At 48.8% G+C, this 22,606-nt stretch overlaps 1 protein-coding gene across 1 annotated transcript; it reads right to left on the bottom strand.

Moving 5' to 3' along the window:
* Positions 1 to 2,566: 2,566 nt before the first annotated feature.
* Kcna10 (potassium voltage-gated channel subfamily A member 10) lies at positions 2,567 to 18,692 on the bottom strand. Its single transcript, XM_004659005.2, has 2 exons — positions 18,562 to 18,692; positions 2,567 to 4,159 (listed from the first exon to the last, which is right to left on the bottom strand). The coding sequence occupies exon 2, from the start codon at positions 4,097 to 4,099 to the stop codon at positions 2,567 to 2,569; it is 1,533 nt and encodes a 510-aa protein (XP_004659062.1). The 5' UTR covers positions 4,100 to 4,159; positions 18,562 to 18,692.
* Positions 18,693 to 22,606: the final 3,914 nt, after the last annotated feature.

The raw sequence follows: 22,606 nt of genomic DNA, 5'->3' as shown, positions 1-22,606 counted from the left end.
GCTCCTTTGATTCCAAATCTCGAGGGATTTCCACTCAAAAACCTTTCAGTTTTCAAAATGTTCCATGGTTTATAAAGAACTTTAGAAAGACAGTGACGAGCACATGAGATCGTCCGTCTTGACTGGCACAGTTAGTTGTGAAGACAGAGGCCTAATTGGTAGAAAGTAAAATAAGTCTTGGGAACCCTTCGCACATCACGCTACCCTCTGAGAATGGTGTTGTTTCCCTGACATTATTTGCTTACTTTTTACTGAGGAAATTAAAAGACACCCTTTGCCCTTCCAGCGCTTATCCAATGGCTGCCTAACAGGAAGAGCTCGGTCAGTCCTCTCCAGGGAGCAAAGGCCCCAGGTGCTTCTTCAATGAAAATACACGCACCTCATGAGCCTGGCTACAGTTCCTCCCTCCTTGCTGGGTTGCAGGACATTGCTCTTCCTCTTGTCTTTAGACTTGGAATGAAACATTATCACTGCCTGGGTTTTGGATCGGCCAGCCTTGGGACTATAACTATGTGACCACCCCTTCTGGGTCTCCACTTGCCTCCTAGACCTCCGGGTCTTAGGACCTCCTGCCAGCCTTCATAAACTATATATCTATCTATATCATAGACTTATATCTATCTATTGTTTTCTTGCAGGTGTTTATGTATGTTTATGTCTACATAGTAGTCATCTGGGTCTTCGGTTTCCCTTTCTTCAGTTTCAGTTAATCTCAGACCACGATGGTATGAAAATATTTAAAACCCTGGAAACAAACAACTCACACCTTTAAAATAACTGATTACAGAACATTGTCATAATAACTCTATCTTATTACTAGTTACTGTTAATTTCTTACTGGAAGGTATTCCTTGTATACAAGGGGGAGGACTACTTCATATAGAAATCTTTATGTAAGTTTATGTATGTAAATATTTATATGCATACAAATCTTCACAGCTATCCACCCATCATATGACTTAAGTTTTTCTAGAGAACTCTGATGTATCTGCCAGGATGTTCTGTGGAATGTGTGCAGTAGGGTTTTGTAGTGACTGGTGACCCAGGGATATTGTGCTGATGCTGACTTACCCTTGCCATGTGACTCGGGTTGGGTGTTGGGCCAGAAGGAGGTACAGAGCTTCCTGACTTAAAGAAGTAAGTGAGAGGGGCAGAATAGAGGTAAACTTGTGGGGATGAGACCTCCTCGGGTGTCAGGTCAGCCTGCCACACTGTCCTTCTTGGGTAAGTCTAGCCTCTGAGCACGTGCCTGCTCTGCCTTTCCCAGCCATCCCATAGCTACTGGCTAATTCCTCATCACCTTATGGGAGATGAACTTCTTACCATTTCTCACTCGGTGTCTCTAGCCTTTGTCTTGATCCATGGAGATTGGCCAGGTTAAAAAAAAAAAAAATCTAGGAACGTTTCTCCTTGTTCTCTAAGAAAAGGGCTGAGGATCTAGGTAGGTACCACCTCTACCTCCCCAGGCTGGGGCCACATGCAGGGTCTCCAGGAACAAGTGCTCCTATCCAGAGGATTGAAAATTAGGCTTCTCAACCTCCCTTCGCCCTTCCTCAAACCCATAAAATCCTCTTCATTAGTGGAAAGAACACAAGGTTCCCAGGTGGAAGGTTTGATAGCTGTCATTGTTCATATATGAACTTAGGTAAATTGTTAATCCCTGGTTGTTCACCTGCAATGTGGGAATAATAATCAAATCTGTTGTGCTGGTTATGTTGAGAGGCAATGATGAAATGTCAGTGAACAGGCTTAACTTATGGAATGCTACAGTAGTATGAGGCATAATAAATAACAATAACTCTAGCTCTTACTCATTATCCATAGTAGCTCTGGCCTTTGAATATATATCGTCTTAGGAACAACAAACTCCACATTTCTTTATTTTTTAGGGAAGGACCTATTCTAACTTGTAACTCATTCTACCCCAGGTTGGCCTCAAACTCATAGTGATCCTTCTACCACAGCCTCATGAGTGCTGGGAGTAAAGGTGTAAGTCACTGTGCCTTGGCTAAACCCCATACTTCTTGTTAGGATATTTTATTTATTTATTTGAGAGGGGGCAGGAAGCATATAGAGAGAACAAATGGGCATGCCAGGGCCTCCAGACATTGCAAACGAATGCCAGATGCATGTGCCACCTTGTGTATCTGGCTTTGTGTGGGTATTGGGGAATTGAACGTAGGTCCTTTGGCTTTGCAGACAAGCGCCTTAACCACTAAGCAACTTCTCCAGCCCCTAGACCCCATATTTCTTAATATTTAATATGAAAATCAACCAGCCAGGACATTACTAAAATGCAGATTATGATTTAGTAGGACTTGACAGCCTTAGTTTCTGAATGTTCCCCTCCTAGATGATGTCAATACTTATGATGAAGGAATCTGAACTTCAGAGGGAAAGAGGTGAGATCTTGTGTAATTAGGTTGAGAATAAACAGCTCAAGAAATACATCAGAAGTACAGATTTATTAAAACAGAGATGACCTGTTGGCCCCCAAACAAATTTTTTCTTTGGGAAAACAGTGAGTGAGAGGAGGGAGAGAGAAGTAAACTCAGCCTTGAACTGATCACTTCTTGGACTTCTCTGTGGAGCAGCCGCCATTGGTCTTATTAAGAGAGTCACTGCTATCCATTCTCGAGCCCACACTATTGAGGATTTTATCAATTTCTCCTGGGATGTTTTGCTTCTCTTCATTTTCAGTCTCCCGGTGGTAGAAATAGTTGAAATTAGAGACAATGACAGGTACAGGCAGAGCAATGGTGAGGACGCCTGCAATGGCACAGAGTGTGCCCACAATCTTACCCCCTGGGGTGGTTGGACACATGTCACCATACCCTACTGTTGTCATAGTGACCACTGCCCACCAGAACCCATCAGGAATGCTGGAGAAATGGGACTCTGGCTCATCCACCTCGGCAAAGTACACGGCGCTGGAGAAGAGGATGACCCCGATGAAGAGGAAGAAGATGAGCAGCCCCAACTCCTGCATGGAAGCCTTCAGTGTCTGCCCCAGGATCTGCAGCCCCTTGGAGTGGCGGGAAAGCTTGAAGATGCGGAACACCCTCACCAGGCGGATGATCCTCAGGATGGCCAGGGACATGTTCTGTTGGGCACTTGGCTCTGTCTCCTGGACCAGCTCTGTGATGAGGGTTGCAAAGTAGGGGATGATGGAGATGATGTCAATGATGTTCATGATGTTCCGGAAGAAGTCAGTCTTGCTGGGGCAGACGACGAACCGGAGCACCAGCTCAAAGGTAAACCACACGATGCAGGTGGACTCCACCACGAAGAAAGGGTCGGTGAACATGGTCTGGGTGAAGGCTGTCTTGTTTGCGTTGAGGCTGGGGTCTCTGACCACCCTCAGCTCCCTGTCTTCCCGGAACTCTGGGAGTGTCTCAAGGCAGAAGATGGTGATGGAGATGACCACCACCAACACGGAGACCACGGCCACACCGCGGGCCGCACTGGAGCTCTCGGGGTACTCGAAGAGGAGCCAGAACTGCCGGTGGAAGTCGTTGGTGGGAAGCAGCGTCTCAGGGTCTTTTATGAAGCCTTCGTCCTCCCGGAACTGGTCCATGGCCTCACTTCCCAGTTCGTAGAAGGAGATCTCATCCGCGAAGACATCAATAGGGACATTGGCTGGTCGCCGGATTTTCCCACCAGATTGGTAATAGTACAGGATTCCATCAAAACTGGGCCGGTTCCTGTCAAAGAAATACTCATTTCTCATAGAGTCAAAGAATTGCATCCTTTTTTCCCGGTCTCCCAGGAGAGTTTCTGGGAACTGATTGAGGGTTCGGAGCTGGGTCTCAAATCTTAGTCCAGCAATGTTGATGATCACCCTCTGGTTTCCTTCATTCAAGACCACTGGCTCAGGCCCTGGGGGGTCCACATAGTCTCCTGGAAGTTTGGAGAAGGCAGTCTCACTGCTGGTGTCATCACTGAGAACCTTCCAGTTAGAAAATGGGCTGCTCCCAGGCCGGCCTTTGGAGCTGGTTGGGTTGAAGTCTGTGGCATAGCTTGGCTCTTCCTGGATTTCCTCTGAGTTATCAAAATTGACCAGAGCAACCTCCATTTCCTTCCAGCCACACACATCCATACTAGAGGGGAGGGTCAGAGCAGCCACATGAAGACCCCAGTCTTCGCTGCCTGCTGGGAGCTGTGGAGAGGAAGAAAGGCATTACATGGGAGCCAGGGTAGGATCAGCTGATTCTTGATGCTTGAGGTAAGCTTATGTATGCCAGTGGATTGAACAATGAGTTAGTGTTAGCTGGAGGAGGACTGGCATGGCTGTGTTGGCATGGCAGCATTAGCCTTTTGAAGTCAGTTGGTACCCTTGAGTCTGCACACACTGATAATTAGTAGAAATTGCAAGGAAAGATCCTTGTGGCAAAAGATAAACTTTCCTTCACATAGGAGGGTCTCCATACATTGTGGCAGAGAGGGGTCACAGTAAAAGAGAAGATATTTATTGATAATAAAAAGTCCAAGTCTTGGGCTGGAGAGATGGCTTAGCGGTTAAGCGCTTGCCTGTGAAGACTAAGGACCCTGGTTCGAGGTTCAAGTCCCCAGGACCCACGTTAGCCAGATGCACAAGGGGGCGCACCCGGTGTCTGGAGTTCGTTTGCAGTGGGTGGAGGCCCTGGTACGTCCATTCTCTCTCTTCTCTCCCTGTCTGCCTCTTTCTCTCTCTGTCACTAACAAATAAATAAATAAATAAAAATTTAAAAAAATTTAGAAAAAGTCTAAGTGTGCATTTGTGCAAACTCCTTCAGTCTACCCAGAACTTTCTTACCATCTTGTTTTCCGTACCTCCTCTTTTTCATATCATACAACAGCCAGCTCCTCATACATCCTTTTGGTTACATCTTCAAACTACAGCTGAATGCCTACCATTTCCCATCACCTCCATCAGTCCCTCTTGGATCAAGTGATAAGGCCTGGTGTTCTGTTCAGGAGAAAGAACAAGAGGTGGACATGAAAGGCCCAAGAATTCAGAAGCTCAGAAATACTATCACGCTCCAAGGGGAGCTTAAGCGGGCTCCCTGCATACCTCAAACTCCAGGCTTTACTCTCTGTTGGAAGCAAGTAAAGAATCCCTCTTCTCATTATATCAGAGCCCACTCCTAATATAAAACTAGGTAAAAGGGCATGAGATAGCCCTCAAGGATGGGAAATGAGTAATGAAGTGAACCACTTATTTGGTTTCTGTAAATAGCCTGCACCATAAGCCTTAATAGCCCACACTGTAAGCCTTAGTAGCCTACACTGTAAGCCTTAGTAACTCGCACCATAGGCTGTAGCAGCCTGCCTCAGACCACCAAGGTCATAGGAGGCTGATACCATACTCTGTTACCCCCACCTAAGGAATTGCACAAGTGCTGACCTCCAAGGTCACAGGAGACTGATACCACACTCTGCTACTCCCACCCAAGGACCTGCGCAAACGCTGACCACCAAGGTCATAGTCATAAGAGAGTGATTGGTCCATGAGGGGCTTGAGCAAAGTAAACTAATTGGCTTAGAAACTGTGGGGTGGCACAAACTGACTGGCTAACACCCTGCAGGGGCTCCTGATATTAAATAATGATTGGTCTAATACACAGGCTTTGTTAGAAACCCTATAAAAACTACCCCATTCCTGCATTCGGGGCTCTGCAGTCCTCTACCCCTGTGCGGTGTACGACTGTGGGCCCCAGCGCGCTTGGAATAAAATCCTCTTGCAGTTTACATCAAGACCGCTTCTCGTGAGTGAGTGATTTGGGGTGTCGCCTTATTCGGGCAGAGCGTGGGGACCCCCTGCGGGGGTTTTTTCCTACAGACACAGCGTGGCCAGTCCGCAGTGTCCTCTACAGTCATAAGCTGGTTTTGTTTTTTGTCTTGACCCCTCATCTGGAAAGGTAGCTTTGAGGGTACAGTTAACATGGCCCATATGTAGAAAGTTTGATGGAAAGATGATTATACTATAGCTATTGTTGTTTCTGTCAACTTCCCCCCATCACAGGAGCTTCAGAAGTCATCAGTCATAGGAAATTTTTGGCTATAGTCCAAGATTTTCAGGAAAAATGAATCATTTTCAATGCAAAACAAGTAAATAATTCTTTCTTCCTCTCTGTCTCTGTCTCTGTCTCTGTCTCTGTCTTTCTCTCTCTCTCTCTCTCTCTGTGTGTGTGTGTGTGTGTGTGTGTGTGTGTGTGTGTGTGTGTGTGAGAGAGAGAGAGAGAGAGAGAGAGAGAGAGAGGCAGAGAGAGAAGATAGTTGCGGGTGCAGTAAGGACAACGGTCCCATGGGCTTGGATATGGACAAACGCAGCCTAACGTTCTTTTCTTCCGGTTCAGTTTCAGTTGAAGATCACCAGAGCCAGGCGGGCTGCAGAGAGCCCGAGGTAAAATCTGCAGAGGTCACGGCCTTGGAGTCGTTTCATTTATAGTGGCAGGAAGACCCTGCTGTGTGCTGTGTTATAGACTGTTCAAAGTGATCTGGCATTTCCTTATCTCACGGAAGGGGCGTAATCAGGTTAGATGTGGTTTCTATCCCATCACAGGGGCAAGTGACCTCCCATGATCTCACGGCTAATGCTTCAGTGAGACCTGAGCCCTGGTATGGTCTCCTGGCCCAGGGCAGTCTCTACCACACCATGGGGGTCTCAGTGGGGAGCCCAGGCCGGATGATAAACTAGGGCCATAAGCTTGTAGGGGTTCAGTGCTACTTGAGTCCCACATCCTCTTTTTTAAATATTTTTTATTTATTTGAGAGCAACAGACAGAGAGAGAAAGAGGTAGACAGAGAGAGAGAGAATGGGCGCGGCAGGGCCTCCAGCCCCTGCAAACGAACTCCAGATGCGTGTGCCCCCTTGTGCATCTGGCTAACATGGGTCCTGGGGAATCAAGCCTCGAACCAGAGTCCTTAGGCTTCACAGGCAAGCGCTTAGCTGCTAAGCCATCTCTCCAGCCCATATCCTCTTTTTTTTTTTTTTTTTGAGGCAAACCCAACAGACTGGATTTTTTTTTTTTTTTTAATGTGAGAGAGTGAGAGCAAAAGTGAGAGAGAGAAAGAGAGACAGAGATGGGCATGCCATGGCCTCCAGCCACTGCGATCAAACTCCAGACCACCTTGTGCACATGTGTGACCTTGTGTGCATGCATCACTTTGTGCGTCTGGCTTCCGTGGGACCTGAACAGTCGAACCTGGGTCCTTAGGCTTTGTGGGAAAGTGCCTTCACTGCTAAGTCATCTCTCCAGCCCCTCACATCCTCCTTTTATCAGCACAGGTTTGCATGTTGGTTGATGAAGTTTGCCATGGTCACCCAGGGCTGATTAAGCATGTATTCTGCCTCCTAGGCATGTGTGGTCTTCCCAAGCTTCCTCATTCTGCTGAGCTGCAGTGTGCTCTGAGGTGGATTAGAAACGATATTTCCACTGTGGAGCATGTGAGGCCCTCTGGGTGAGGTGTGTGGTGGTTATAAGTGGGTGTGGTGGGGTACAGGACGGCTGAAGAGCTCTGAGAATGGAGTCATTGGACGCTGGCTCAACTCCAGGTTCTGTACATGGCACCCTGAAGTCTTAGCTGTATGAGTAAACATGGGCCACTATAGAGACGAGAAAAGACAATCTATCTTTGGCACAAAGGACCTGGCTTTAGGCTTTGCTCCATCACTTGGTTTATATATAAATACACGTGTTTTGTGTGTGTGTGTGTGTGTGAACATTCGCATGCAGAGGCAAGAGAATAACCTCGAGCGTTACTTCTCAGGAACCTCATCTACCTTTTTTTTTAAAAATTTTTTATTTATTTATTTGAGAGCAACAGACACAGAGAGAAAGACAGATAGAGGGAGAGAGAGAGAGAGAATGGGCGCGCCAGGGCCTCCAGCCTCTGCAAACGAACTCCAGACGCATGCGCCCCCTTGTGCATCTGGCTAACGTGGGACCTGGGGAACCGAGCCTCGAATTGGGGTCCTTAGGCTTCACAGGCAAGCGCTTAACCGCTAAGCCATCTCTCCAGCCCTCATCTTCCTTTTTATTTGAGACGATCTCTCACTGGCCAGAAGTCTGCTAGTCAGGATAGGCTGGCTGGCGAGCAGGTCCTCGCAGGGATCTGCCTGCCTTGCCTCCTGGCACTGGGAGCACGGGTGTGTGCCAAAACACCTGGCCTCTGGGGATGGAACTCAGCTCCTCATGCTTGCAATGAGCCGAGCTATCTTTCCTGTCCCAGGAGTTGTATATTTTTAAGCAAATGACTGAACTTTATGACCCTTAGTTTTCTGATGTGTGAAATGGGTAAAAAGGATGAAAATTCCCACCTCAAAGATTATACTGAGAACTAAATAAGGTATTAGTGCAAACACTTTGTAAACTGTAAATTATTTTGAAATGTAGGCAATTCTCCTGAATATGCCCCTCCCCCGGCTCCACACACATAACCCAGCATTTCATGTGGAGCATTCCAGGAGCGATTCTCCACTCTCCTCGTTTGCTCTGCCCTAACTTACCGCCCTGCTTTTCTGCACCTTGCACACATTTCCCTTCTTTGCCATCCTCCCTGTGGGGACCGTCTAGGTCTTGCCCTGTCCAAGGAGCCTGCCCTGGCCAGTCCAGCTTGCAGAGCCCTCTGTCTCCCATGAGAGCCTAGCCTGCTGTTACGATTGCCCTTTGGCTCTCACTGCACAGTGACAGCGTCCATGGGGACCAGTCTCAGCTCCTTAGCATTCTTTCAGGTGTTCAAGGCATGGGACGGTGTCTTACAGGGCTTGCCTCCTGTTTAAATTGGTCTTAGAGAGTAAGGATTTACTTTGAATCCCCATGTGGGGGCAGGCTGGTGACCAGTCTGAAGGGCCAAACAGCAAGCCCCAAGTTCAGTGTATTGTGTGGTTGTTTGGTAAGCATTTATTTGTTGAGCAGGCGGGTGAACTTAAGAAAGGAACTGCAAGCTCATGAAGGCAAGGATCATGTCTGAGTCCACAGGATTTAGCCCACCCAAGTGCTCAGTGAATGTCTGGTGAATGAACGACCCAGTGATGACTGAGCGTGAGTGACAGCGCGCTGGGCTCCGAGCCAGGACACCTGCATTGCCTGCACTGCCTTTGGATCGCTGACTGCCTGCACTACCTCATCAAGCCTCCATGTTGTCATCTGTCATGAGAAAATAGGCTGAGTCAAAGGAGTCAGATAAGCACAGCAGCACATATAGAATGATTTCATTAATACAGAATTCTCAGAAATATAAATCTAGGGTCATAGAAAGCAGATCAGCAGGGGTCTGGCGGTAGGAGTAGGGAGGAGCAGGAGAGATCACAAAGGGGCTCCAATTAGCTCTTTAGGGGTGACTCTTGATTGTAGTGATGGCTTATTGAGTTGAGTGCTTTACATCTAGAGCGCCACATATCATCTTAATAAATCTGTAAGGAACAAAGGCCAATACATGCCTTCAAAGCCAAAGGACCCAGGCTCATTCCCTAGAACCCATGTGAGCCAGATACACAAGGTGGCACATGCGTCTGGAGTTTGTTTGCAGTGGCTGAAGGTCCTGGCACACCTGTTCTCTGTCTATCTGCCTCTTTTCTCTCCCCCTCCCTCCTCCTCTGCCTCCCTCTTTCCCTCTCTCTCTCTCTCTCTCACTTTCTCTTTCAAATAAATAAAAATAAAATATTTAAAAGAAAGGCAAGTAAGAAAATAAACAACAAAAAAAGGAAGTGTGTGCCCAGGTTGTAGCTCAGTTGGTAGAGTGCTTGTTGGTATGAGGATGGCCGTAAGGCTCAGTTCCTGGTCATCCTCAGGTGAGTTTGAGGCCAGCCTGAGATACCCGAGAGCCTGTCTCAAAAAGCAGCGCTTGGCTTGTCAATGGTTCTTCGAGATTTGGGTAAGGAGCAAAGTAGATGATGTGGGGGCGCTTTGTAAGATTCCCAGGCCATGCGTGCGCTCTTCCATAGCCACATGCTAGACCCAGGCCCGCCTGCTACAAGAGCTCAGTGAACCACCTAGAAAGGGTGATTTAGGATGATTGTGGTTTCTGGAGCCAGTCTTCAGCGCTGTTCCCCTTCAGAGCAGGCAGTGTGTGGGGAGAGGGTCACTTTCACTCAGAAACATCTATGACGTCCACACATTCTTTAGACATGGCAGGCTGGTTCCTCTCCATCTCATGTCGGCCAGTTCCTCTGTGTGGGAGGAAAGGTGCTGCCTGCAGAAGGAACTTCCTCTAGAGAGATTTCAAGTCTATTTCAATCACCTTTCCTAGGAACTGAGAGAGATCAGTCTGGTGTTTTCTTTTCCTTTCTTTCTTTATTTCTTTTTTGCAGTAGGGTCTCACTCTAGCTCAGGCTGACCTGGAATTCACTACATATAGTCTCAGGGTGGCCTGGAACTCACAGTGATCCTCCTACCTCTGCCTCCCGAGTACTGGGCTTAAAGGTGTGTGCCACCATGCCCAGCTCAGGCTGGTGTTTTCTGAGCTCATAGTCTGAGCTGCCATCCTCTGCTGTGGGTGGGCTGAGGGTCTCCACTCAGTGAAGGTGAAGTAACAGAGCTGAGGATATTCGGGGGTGGGGTGGCTCCCGTTGCTTTGCTTGCTGCTGTGAGATTCCTGATGACTTCTGCTAGGAGTCCTAGGTCTTTTTTTTAAAAAGAATTATTTATTTATTTGAGGGGGAGTGGGCTCTCCAGGGTCTCTTGTTACTGCAAACAGACTCCAGACACATGCACCTCTTTGTGCATCTGGCTTTATGTGGACACTGAAAAAGAGAACTCCAGGTAGACAGGCTATGGGAGAAAGTGCCTTTAACTGTTAAGCCATCTCTCCAGCCCCCAAGTCTTAGATCTGTCTATCTGCCCAGGTCTCTGAGACTCTAGCATTGCCCTAACTCTAGGCATAAGTCTCAGCCATGGCACAGGTGGTCACAATCATCACATGTTTTTTAGATGCCCAGCTCCGGTCACCATCTCTGTGCTTGCCCAGCACACCACCGAATCTACAAGAAGCATTCAGATGGGCCTCCTTGCCTGGCCACCTGGCACCTTTTCTCCCTTCACCATGTGGGCAGGTCCTGCCACCTACCGGCCACGCTTCTGACCGCACCTGAAGGTGTGGTTTTCTCTAAAGACTCCAGGTAAATGTGCTTCTGATCTCCTCACAGTTACCTAGAAGCTTGTCTATACTTTTCTGGGCACAGGACTACCTGATGCATGTTTTTTGTTCAGAACATGGCCATCGTTGTAGCCCTTAGCACGTGGCAGTGGGAGCAGGCTGGCCCACTTACTGTCCCAGGGAATCTTGAACATCCCATTTTCTGCCTGTTGGTCACTGCCCTTCCCCAGAGCCAGACAGGATTGCTATACGGCCATAGGCACATTATGTGTATATTGACTGCTGTGTGTGGCACACAGTAAGCATTCCATAGACGGGGCGAGGTCTTTTCTGGATAACCCTCCTTGTCCACTGCCTTAGTGCAGGCCACAGCAATCTCAGCTGTCCTTGGGGTACGTAGCACTTCTGGTCAGTGCAAAGATGCTGATGAGCCTTTGGGGTGAGGGTGGCCTCTTTCCTGACTAGACTGGGCACTTCCTGCAACCATGGCTTTGGGTCAACCACCACAAGTTTCTTCTAGAAAGTCATGCAGATGTCTGTGCCTGGTGCTGGGACTGCCTGCAGGTCTGGCTTTGTAAGGTCACAGGAGAATACTGAGCAGCAAGGGTCCAGAACTCATCTCGGCCTTTTCCCACAGGTTGCCTAGCAACCGCAACACCTCCTCCACAGTCAGGTGAAGCAGCAGCTGTCACCCAGTCTGAGGATGGTTACAAGAAATCATCTATGCAAAGACAATGGTGTCTGCTGTGCCTTGGGACCTCAGGCCTCAGGGAGGGAGTGCGCAGGCCTGTCACTGACAAAGTCGGATGTCACAGGACTGACAGCTGGTGGGACAGGGCTGCGGGAGGGACCTGCAGAGGGACCTGCAGAGGGACCTGCAGAGGGGCCTGGCATGGGGTGGGTTCCTAGCCGGGTTGTGGGGCCTTAAGTGGAGGATTGCAGGAAGCCCAACAGGGAGGCGGACGGTGGCGCTGCTTATATCTGGACAGGAGAGGGCGCTGTTGTCCTGCTGGAAGCGAACCCTGGCTGCTCAGTGTGCCTCTTCCTTCCATCTTTGAGGTCGCTCCCCCTTACCTTTCTAGAGCCAGCTGGCTGCAGATCTTGGTGATCCTCCTGCAGGGAGACTCTAAGACTCACCTCTTCCTGCTCTGTCTCTTTTTCAGCTAAACATCATCTCTTTGGCTCATGCTGACCCGCAGGCCCGGCCTCTGTTAGGAGCCTAAGAGTGTCGATCTGCTTCTCTCGTCTCACCAGCTGCTGGGGTGATATTACCCCACTCACTTTCCATGACCATTGGTCGTTTCAGCTGGGGAGTAGCAAGAGGAGGACATAGGTGACACCTACTAGCTCTGACACCCACCCTCGCCTTCCTGGCCATATCCAGCCACTCAGCCTAGGAGACGTCAGAGGGGCAGAGTTTGGAGCACAGACTAGAATTTGGTGGGGAGAGGGACAAAAAGTGGGGTGGACTAGGACTTCAGACTTGTCTCCACCGGGGAGTGGTCTCTGTCAGCCAGCCAGAGGCAGGTTCTTTTTATTTATTTATTTATTTATTTATTTATTTATTTATTTGAGAGCGACAGCCACAGATAGATGGAGAGAGAGAGAATGGGCACGCCAGGGCTTCCAGCCTCTGCAAATGAACTCCAGACGCATGTGCCCCCTTGTGCATCTGGCTAACGTGGGACCTGGGGAACCGAGCCTCGAACCAGGGTCCTTAGGCTTCACAGGCAAGTGCTTAACCGCTAAGCCATCTCTCCAGCCCCGAGGCAGCTTCTTTGTCCTGGCTAAATGTGTAGGCTCTGGGGCCTGCAGGCGCCAGGGCCTGCTCTCAATCCTGGTGTGGCTCCTGGTCCTGCTTTGGCCACTAGCCACCTGTGTGACGGAGGGCAAAGCTAGTTATGCTTCCAAAACTAAGGTTCCTCAATTATTTTTTTTAAAAATATAGTTATTTATTTGCACACGTGTATGTGTGTTTGTGTATGGGTGTGCCAGGGTCTCTTGCCACTGCAAACCAACTCCAGATCTTGCATCCCAGTTTTGCATCTGGCTTTATATGGATGGCTGGGATATTGAACCTGGGCTGGTAAACCTGGGCCAGCAGGTTTTGACAGCCAGAGTCTAACTGCTGAACCATCCTCTCCAGCCCCATCCTCAGTTTTAAAGAGGTGTCACTGGTCCCTGCCTCATGAGTTGGCGGTGAGGAAGGAATGCAGAAGCATGTTAGGTGTTCTGTGAATGCTGGTGGCTAGGATCAGCTAGCTACGAGTCAGGAGTGGAGTGTAAGCGACTGCTTCTCTTTTCCCTCTCTGCCTATTGCCTCTTACCTTCCTGGGGCAGCAGCTGGGTCCTTTGATAGGCTGCCTGGGGCATGTGTGAGGATAAAACCATGGGGGTCCCTGGGGCCAGGAGAAGCTGGGGCGACATCCATGGCCTGTGCTCCCAAATTCTATGGTGAGGCTGTCTCCCCGTCTTGTCTCAAGGGGTGAGGTATCTACACTTGGGATGGTCACACATTTCTACACACAGGGCTGAAGATTAGCAACGTCCTCTGTCAGAGGCAGGGATCCGGATCCCTGATTAACACATGAAGACACTGAGGTCCAGCAAGATGCATGGCCAGTAGAAGTTATAAAGCTGTGACTGATGCTCAGGTGTTTTAGTTACAAACTCAACATTCTACTGTCAATCTCTGAATTGCACAGTAATTATTCATGCCACCAGGGGCTGTGCCCAACCCCTCCCCCATGAAGATAACCTCACACACAGTTGTGAGCAGCAGGAAAATGTATGCTTCTTATACATGCATATGTGCCAATACGAAGACACACATGGGCACACGCATTCAGCACTGCCCACAGCGCACAGATGTTTCGGCTCCAGAGGTGCCCGGCCACTCCTCCTATTTCACTCCTCCCACTTCATCTCTCCGCCTCTTGGAACAGAAGACTGTTCTGTCACTTGAAGCAATTGAAAAAGACAAGGAGGGCTGGAGGGGACTCAGATGGCTGGTCACGTGGCTCTCTTCCTTGTCACAGTGGCGGTGGGCGCTGCGTGGGCAGTGTGTCTCTCTCTCCCTGTGGGGACTGCTCAAGGACAAAGCTATCTTTCTAAAGGGACACAAGGATGCAGGCAAGAGCTCTTTCATTTAAAACCTGAGCCTCAGCAGCCACACTGAATGGAATGATCACGGGATAATTCATTCCAGCTGGAATGTGAGGGTTTACAATTTAGCTGCTGTTAACCATGGATGCCGGAACAGTTCTCTACTGACCTTGGGGAAAATAGTTTTGCTCTGGAAGTTACCTGGGGGAAAGGTCTCCTGTGTCCTTTTCCTAGACCTTTTTGACTTTGTACATCCAGTCCTGTATTGTACCCCCAACCCCCGTTTGTTGAGGGAGACAGGTGCGCCTGCCTCTGTGGTGATAGGCATATTTTCTACGTGCTAGGGTTAGCCATGGGCAGTCACTGGCTGGGAATCTGGTGTCTTCTTGCAGTTTCTTTTGAGGGTGGAAGCTGGGCACTGACCCGCAGGTGCCTGCTTCTGTACTCACTGAAATGTCTCCTGGCGGGCTTTCTACAGGGGTCAGCAGGTCAGCTTTCCAAGAAGCCAGTGGGGAGATGAAGCCAGGAGGGACCCTGCACAGAGCTGAGATGGAGCCCAGCACTCTCCACATACTCACATCTCCTGTGCCCAAGTTGGCCCCTAACCAGTCTCTGTGCTCTGCCACTGTCCCTCCGGAGCTTAGAAGAACCTCACCTCAGCTCCTCCTGGTCAGCTCTGCTCAGCTGCCTGGTGTTGGATGGGAAGCACAAGTGAGCTGGGGTGGGTTGTTACTGTAAAATCATTCTTGCTCAGTCCTCCTCAAAAATGGGGTTGATTTTAGCCATTGCTAGGATATAAGTAGAATGTTTTTTTTTTCTTTTTGGTAAAATTATTAACATTGGGTATATTACTATTGACTTTCTATTCCTATCAAACCTTGCCTTTAACCATTGATTTTTCTTGAAGCCAGCTTGTTAGCTAGAAAGGGCCTGTATGTGGAATTCAGACACATGGGTTTGAAATTTGCCTCTGCCTCTCGGCAGCTGTGTGGCACTAGGGAAGTCACTTTAGCGTCCTACATTTTAGTATGTCATTGTTAAAGCAGAGAGCCACGTGCCTGTGCCCCCCAGAAACCTCGATGTGTGTTAAATGAAGGGACATGACGTGCATGTGACATGACACATGTTATACTACTTGTAAGAATATCCGCAAAGGGGCAGGGGAGAGAGCTCAGTGGATAGTGTTGGCTGCATAAGCGTGAGTACCTGAGTTCTGCTCCCCAAACCTCACGTAAAAGCTGGAAGCTGTGGCAGGCTTCTGGAATCCCAGCACGCCTTATGACAAGACAGGAGGGGAGACTGGAGAATTTCAGCTAGTCTGGCCCATGGAGTGGTGAACCCTAAGAGACCATGTCTCAAACGAGGTGGAAGGTGAGGACCTGACATCTGAATGTTGTCTTCTGACCTCCCCGATTGTGCCTTCACGCCTACACAAATTCACACAATGCACGTATCACATACACACACCCCCAAAATAAACAAAATATAACACACACACACACACACACCCCGCCACACACATAGAGAATCAATCTCTGGGCCAGATCTGCCTGCTGACAGAGAACCTTTAGGAAGTAAGGTACAAGAGGTCCATGGCTCTCTCACCCTTCAAATCTTGTGCTCCACTCACCTTTCTACAAGTCCATGAATTCTAAAGATTTTTCACGTTCATGTTTTCACTTGGCCCACACAACAGACCTGAGATGGACAGACCTGCTATTATTGTCCCTGTTTTCAAGGTGAGACTCTGCAGTCCAGAGTGGTGAAGGTGACCAGGGACAGTGTAGGGGCCTGACCTTCCTGTGCCTGATTCTGGGTTCTGAGCCTGAACCTCTTATACTCTTAGGCAGCCTCCAGAAAGGCTCAGGGTATGCTCGCTTATCTTCCCCAGCATGTTTAAATGTGTGTGTATGCGTGTGCCCCCAGGCATGAGCGCGTGCATGCGTGTACACATGTGGAGGCCAGAGGACAACCTCTGGTGCCATCTTCAGGAATGGAGTGGTGTCTGTCTTTTTAGTGTTTGGAAGTAAGGTCTCTTAATTGCCTAGAGCTCACCAGTTAGGCTAGACTGGCTGGCCAGCAAGTTCCAGGAATCCTCCTGTCTCCACTTTCCCTGTACTGGGATATAAGCAGGCAGTTTACTTAGCATGGTGGTCACAAGCATGGATGTGGGAGCCAGCTGTCAATCCAAGTGATGTGACCAATCCTGTGGCCCTGTGTATGTCACTTCATTTCTTTTTCTTTCCCTGTAACACAGGGAGGCCACTGACACGTGAAACTCTAGGCATATGGAGGTACTGAGAAAAAGCACGCTGGAGGCTGGGTCTGGCTGCCCTGCAAGGAGCAGCCTTGCTTCGGCCTGTTTATATTTGTAGTATTATTAGCAGAATTTTTGTGAAACAGGGTCTTGCTATGTAGCCTGGGCTGAACTTAAACTTGCCTTTCTCCTTCCTCACTCTCCTGCGTCTGAGGCCACAGGCATGTATCCCACCGGTAGCTGGCTTGGTTTTGAGAGTGCGCTTGGGGCTGTCCCTGGATGCTGTGATCATCTGATCTCACTCTGGCTCCTTCTCTCCCTCAGGGTATGTCCAAGTCTTGTTCTCTGCTCAGATAAAGCCTCCTTCTCCCTGATCTTCCCATTCCATCATTTCCAAAGTCTGTGGGATCTGCCTTTGTGAGGTCTCCTCTGCTTTACCCCATCTTCTTTCTCTCTCATCATGATGTGTTCAAACATTGCTTCTCACCAGACTGCTGCCCTGGTTTCCCTAAACCTTCCTGTCCTTCCCATGTGGCTACCAGAGTGCTCCTCCTCATAGCCAGGCTTGATGCAGGCACCCCGGCTGGTGGTCTCCAAGAGATCCAATCCCAGCCTGTGCGGCATACACTCTGCCTGTGCCTCTGTCTCCCATGCTGTGGGAGGAACTGTGGCCATTTCTAACTATGCAGACACACACGTCAACCATCAGGGGCTGGAGAGGAGCAGTAAGCTTGGCTCCTGCTCTATCAGGCAGCAGTCACTCACCATGCCTTCTCCCTCACTTCCCTTTCTCTGCACAAGTCCTGTGGCTGCACATTAACACTGAACAACAAAAATGTCCAAATGCTGCTCCTGTCTTTTCAGCAAACTACTCCACCATAGCTGTTTTAGGACTTATTTTCCCCTCCCTCCCTTTCCTTCTTCCTCTCCTCCTTTCCTTTGGGTTTTTAGCAACAGGCTATCTCTATGTAGTCTAGAATGACCTGGAACCCTGGTTCGAGGCTCAGTTCCCCAGGACCCATGTTAGCCAGATGCACAAGGGGGCGCACGTGTCTGGAGTTCCTTTGCGGTGGCTGGGGGCCCTGGCGTGCCCATTCTCTCTCTTCTCTCCCTGTCTGCCTCTTTCTCTCTCTGTCACTATCAAGTAAATAAATAAAAATAAATAAAAATAAACAAAAAAATATTAGAATGATCCTCTTGCCTCAGCCTCCTTTGCCTGGAATTATAGCCTTGAGCCACTATGCCTGGCTGTTTTGGAATTTCTTAAGCAGTTCTGACCTTGGGTTAGTTACTTACCCTGTTATGTTTTCAATTCTCTCATCAGTAAAGTAGGGACAGTGGTAATGTCTACAGAGAAATCTGGAGGGAAGGATTGATAACTCTGTGTCACCCCAGGCTCTAGTACAGTATGTTGCATCACACGCAGGAGAACTACTGAAGATATTTGTTGAATAATTAATTGTTTGGGGCACAAAGGCGCCAGGGAGGGAACAAAGCACCTACCTATGCTGGAACTGGAGACATCTGCCCGTGGGGGTGGGGTGGGTGGAGGGGACCGTGTGTGCCTGAGAGACTGCATGGAGGCCAGCCTGGACTATTCTGCCAGGAGCTTGTCCTCTGGCTTCTCTAGGGCTTCTATTGACTTACATGTGCAGCACTGAGTCAGGGACTTATGGGAGGGGTTTGCTCTGTGGCCTCCTTAAGCCCTAAGAAGATTCCAGATTTTCTGTAGGAAATATATATATATATATATATATATATATATATATATATATATATATATATATATATATATAGATCTAGTAGGTAGGGGTGTGGGAGGCAGCTCTGCTTTCTTCTAGTAGAAAAGTCAAGGCCAAGTCTGAAACTGTGTTCTTGGAAGGCCCCAAGCTACATAGCTAGGAAACGTGGACCATAAGAATGATGCATCTTTGTAAGAGCATGCTGGGAAGTGCGCCAGCCTGGCTAGCTGACACTTGTTGCCATGCATGCAATTGAATTTCCCCAGAACGCTTCAGGACCTCTAGGAGAAAGCCACCCGGGGCCTGATATGGCAGTTAGGATCAAGCTGAAGAAACTTAAGTGTGGGCCAAAGGGAAATAACGCGGCTAAGAGCTCACCGGCAGGAGTGACCGAGGGGGCAGCTGTGTCTCCGCCTGTCCTGTGGGAGCCTCAGGCGCTCTGGCGAGGTTAGCTCTCCATGGCGGAGGAGATGTGCTGGTCTCAGAGCAGACAGGAGGACTGGCAGGAAGGTACCTGCCCAGCCGATGCCTGGGGTGCAGAAATTCTATCTCTCTGTGAAACAGGATCACCCTGCCTGGAGAGAGAGAGAGAGAGAGATTGATTTTGAATGAATCCAGGTCTGCTGGGTGGGCAGGGGGCAGGGCAGAAGGTGAGCACAGGAAAGGGTTTTGTGGCCAAGGGCACGCAGGTCAGTGACTGACTTGGAAGCTGAGATAACAACTGACTCGGGAGAGTTACAAAAGCCAGTGGTATAATATGAAAGAGATGGAGCCAGGTAGCAGGGGCCACCTCAGACTGCCAGCTCTCAGAAGACCTTGCCACCAACCAGTGAGGATTGTGTTACTTCCTTTTTTCATAGCTGTGATAAAATATTTGACAAGAGGGCTGGAGAGATGGCTTAGCAGTTAAGGCATTTGGCTGCAAAGCCAAAGGATCCCGGGTTGACTCTCCAAGACCCACGGTAGCCAGATGCACAAGGGGACACATGCGTCTGGAGTTTGTTTGCAGTGGCTAGAGGCCTTGGCATGCCCATTCTCTCTCTTTCTTTTTCTCGCTCTCAAATAAATAAATAAATAAATAAATAAATAAAATATATTTAAAAAATAAAATACCTGAGGAGAAGCCACTTAAAGAAGGAAAGGTTTCTTTAGGCTTGTAGTTGAGGGTGTAGCTCGCCGTGACATGGTAGCAGGAAGGAGCAGGAAGCAACTGGTCCTCAGGTCGGGACAGGCTCCCAAAATGGATTTAGCGAGGACAACAGGAAGACAACAGAGACTTATCCACATTCCTCAAGAAACTGCGCAGCCATCATCCCTTCCCTGCCTAGCCACGCCCCAGGTCTAGGTTTCCTGCCCCCTTATTTCGTAAGTCACCTGGTCACTTCTGGTCTCACACCCTAGCTATTTGAAATGGCTAATGTGAAGAACAAAGGAGTTCTTTTCCCTTCCTCACCTTCCCCCAACTGACAAGCCCTATGAGGCCAATGTCTGGACTCTCAGGTTGGCTGTGCTCCTCTCTTGTGAGCCAGCCCTGGCAGCTCGTGATTGTCACGAATGAAAGCTTTCCTCTTTGCCTCAGAGTGGTTTGCATGGTCTTGGTCACTCCCAAACCTTATACTGGTCACATTTAATCTTCAGTAAGGGAGTAGAAAATGATAAATGCTGGTTGGTGGTCAGCTCAGTTTTCTCTTTTTTTATTCAGTTTAGGACTCCAGCCCATGGGAGGCTGCTGCACACAATTAGGGTAGGTCTCTTCCACCCTGACTAACTTAATCTAGAAACTCCCTCATAGACTTGCTCAGGAATTTGTCTCCTTGAGGATCCTAAAGGCTGTCAAGGTGACAATATGGACCATCACAGGAAGCGAGCCAGGTATTTTGACAGGTTGTTATGATGTCTATCTTCCCACCTGCCTGTGGGGACAACCAAGGTAAGGGATCCCTGGGGGTTTTGTCTGACTGACCCAGTATGTGGATTTTCTCAAAGTCCAGCCAAAGCTCTTTCAGCCTCCTTGAGAGTGCACTGGCCTGGAGAAATCCTTTTAAATGAGAAGACCCTTTTGCTCCCCCCGCCATCACCACCAAGGACTGTGGTGGCTGGGGGAAGAACACTGAGAGCCTTAAGTTGGTGAATCTGATCAAAGAAACCTTGTAAGCAGAACTGTGAGTAGCAAGACCTCAGCCATTAGCCTCCATCTTCTGCTCACAGCCTCTTCAGATGTCCTGGGGCTTTCTGCTCTTACCATGAATCTACATCAGAGTCAGAAGCCCTTGGTTGGGGCTTTAACTCACATTAACTAGGCAGCAACCCTGATCACATGCCCAGAACAATGGTTCAGTGTGCAGACTCTTGGGATTGTTAGGACCATAGCTGTGTGACCTTAGAGAAACCTGTTTGAACTTTATTTACATAAAACTCATAGTTTTGACAAAAGCACATACCCATGAACTTTCTACTCCCCCCTCATGTGCAAAATGGGAATGAGACCAATAGTACAGCCTTCACAGGTTGTTGGGAGTTTAACTGAATCAGTCCATATAAGCTGTTATAAAATATAAACATAAATAAATGTATGGAATGTAAATGTATGCATGTTATAAAAATATATAGACATTCCACGCATGGTGCAAACTCTCAACCATGTGTTGCCTTTTATAGTAAGAGTCCATAATTAGACAGTGGTTCTAAAGTGTTTATAAACTATAAGGCACTGGAGAGATGGCTTAGTAGTTAAGGCACTTCCTGTGAAGTCTAAGGACTTAGGTTTGATTCCCCAGTACCCACGTAAGCCAGACACACATGGTGGCACATGCATCTGGAGTTTGTTTGCAGTGGTTGGAGGCCCTGCCACATCCATTGTCTCTCTCTCTCTCTCTGCCTCTTCCTCCTTCTCTTTCTCTCAAATGAATGAATAAATAAAATAAATTTGGTATTGTTGGGGCTAAAGAGATACTGCAGTGGTTAAGAGGAATTCTCACACAAGTCTGAGGGATCCTGAGATCACCCACATTCAGTTTTTCATCATCCACTTAAACAGCTGGGCATGACCCCACATACCAGTAACCCCAGTCCTGTGGGGAGCAGAACCTGGAGAATCCCTGGGGCTTGTGAAAACGGCAAGCTTGGGACTTTGTCCCAAGGAAATATGTGATGAGTGATGGAAGAGAGACACCTTATGCACTTGTCTCACCTCCCACTGGCAGAGGTGTGCAATCTGTAGACACACGTGTGCACACACCATACATACACACTATTTACATGCAAACAAAAGCATTAGGTAATGTTGTTTTGAGGGGGTCCACAAGGCTTCTCCTTTAGGGCCTCCTCACATTTTAGGGGAGTCCTGCTCCATGTTAGATGGTTACAGGCTGATGGTTGGCACCGCTGCTTTTACTCCTATCCGTCCCCTTTCCTTCAGGAAGCTTCCAAGTCAGTCCCAACCCCCCCAGGCTGCTGGGAGATCATCTGGATCCTGCAGACATTGGGGTTTCTGCTCTCAGGGCCTTGTGGTGGATGCCTCTACTCCAAAAGGGCCCTGCTGGTGGGTATTTGAAGACTTTCTTAAGGATAATGAACCTTTTGCTAGTGCTCCTGGGAGGGGCTCACTTTCCCACACGCAGGATGGCCGGAGGTGCGGGGGGGGGGGGGGGGGGGGGGGGGTGTTGCTTTCACTGCTTCTATCCTGGAGGGAAACTGGGAGACCAGCAAGCCGGGTGGTGCCCTCCCAATGTCTCTATTCCTGTTAATGCTCAGTTTCTTGGGAGGGGTACAAGACCCCCACATAGTCCTCCTTCACAACCAACAAGCCATCAGCGAAGGATTCCCTGCCTGTTCCAAGAAGCAACACTTCCTGTCCCTGTCGCCTTTTGACTCCCATTTTTTGTCATTTCCCTAGGGGTTAGTTATGCGGTTGGACTTGTCCTTGTGAGGGGTGAATAGGGAATACAGAATGCCAGATATTTTCTCCTACTGCCTGTAGCAGGAAGCTGTGCTGAGGCCCCAGGGAGGCCTTACCAGAAAAAAATGCTGATAGGCTGTGTGTGTGTATATGCATGTGTGTGTGTGTGTGTTGTGAGTGTGTCCAACTCTGCTCCAGGCCAACTATTCCCTTGAGGCTAATACTTGGGGTTCTCTGAGCACAGGGAGTGGTTGTCTTTGCTTAAAGGGTTCATAGTGATCAGACTCACCATCCCCAAGCTCCCTTTGCTTCTCAAATGTCTCCAGTGAGCTCAAGCCAAGAGGAAAGGCTTCTCTTGAGCCACAGTGAGAGGGGCTGATTTCTGTAAGTTCGGTGATGTTTGTGGCATCTGTATGTGCCCTGCTTTGGGATATAGGATGGAGTCCATTGACATAACTAAGTCTGTGCCCTGGACACATAACTTTGCAGCTGCTGACTTGAGAGTTTGCTTTATTTAAATAAAAC

The sequence above is a fragment of the Jaculus jaculus genome, chromosome 19 (genome assembly GCF_020740685.1).
Source record: "Jaculus jaculus isolate mJacJac1 chromosome 19, mJacJac1.mat.Y.cur, whole genome shotgun sequence".
Lineage (NCBI taxonomy): Eukaryota > Metazoa > Chordata > Mammalia > Rodentia > Dipodidae > Jaculus > Jaculus jaculus.
This window is presented reverse-complemented; position numbering and strand designations above follow the sequence as displayed.

Excerpts from the sequence above, each read along its gene's own strand:
- Kcna10 (XM_004659005.2), bottom strand. The coding sequence starts at position 4,099 with ATGGATGTGTGTGGCTGGAAGGAAATGGAGGTTGCTCTGGTCAATTTT.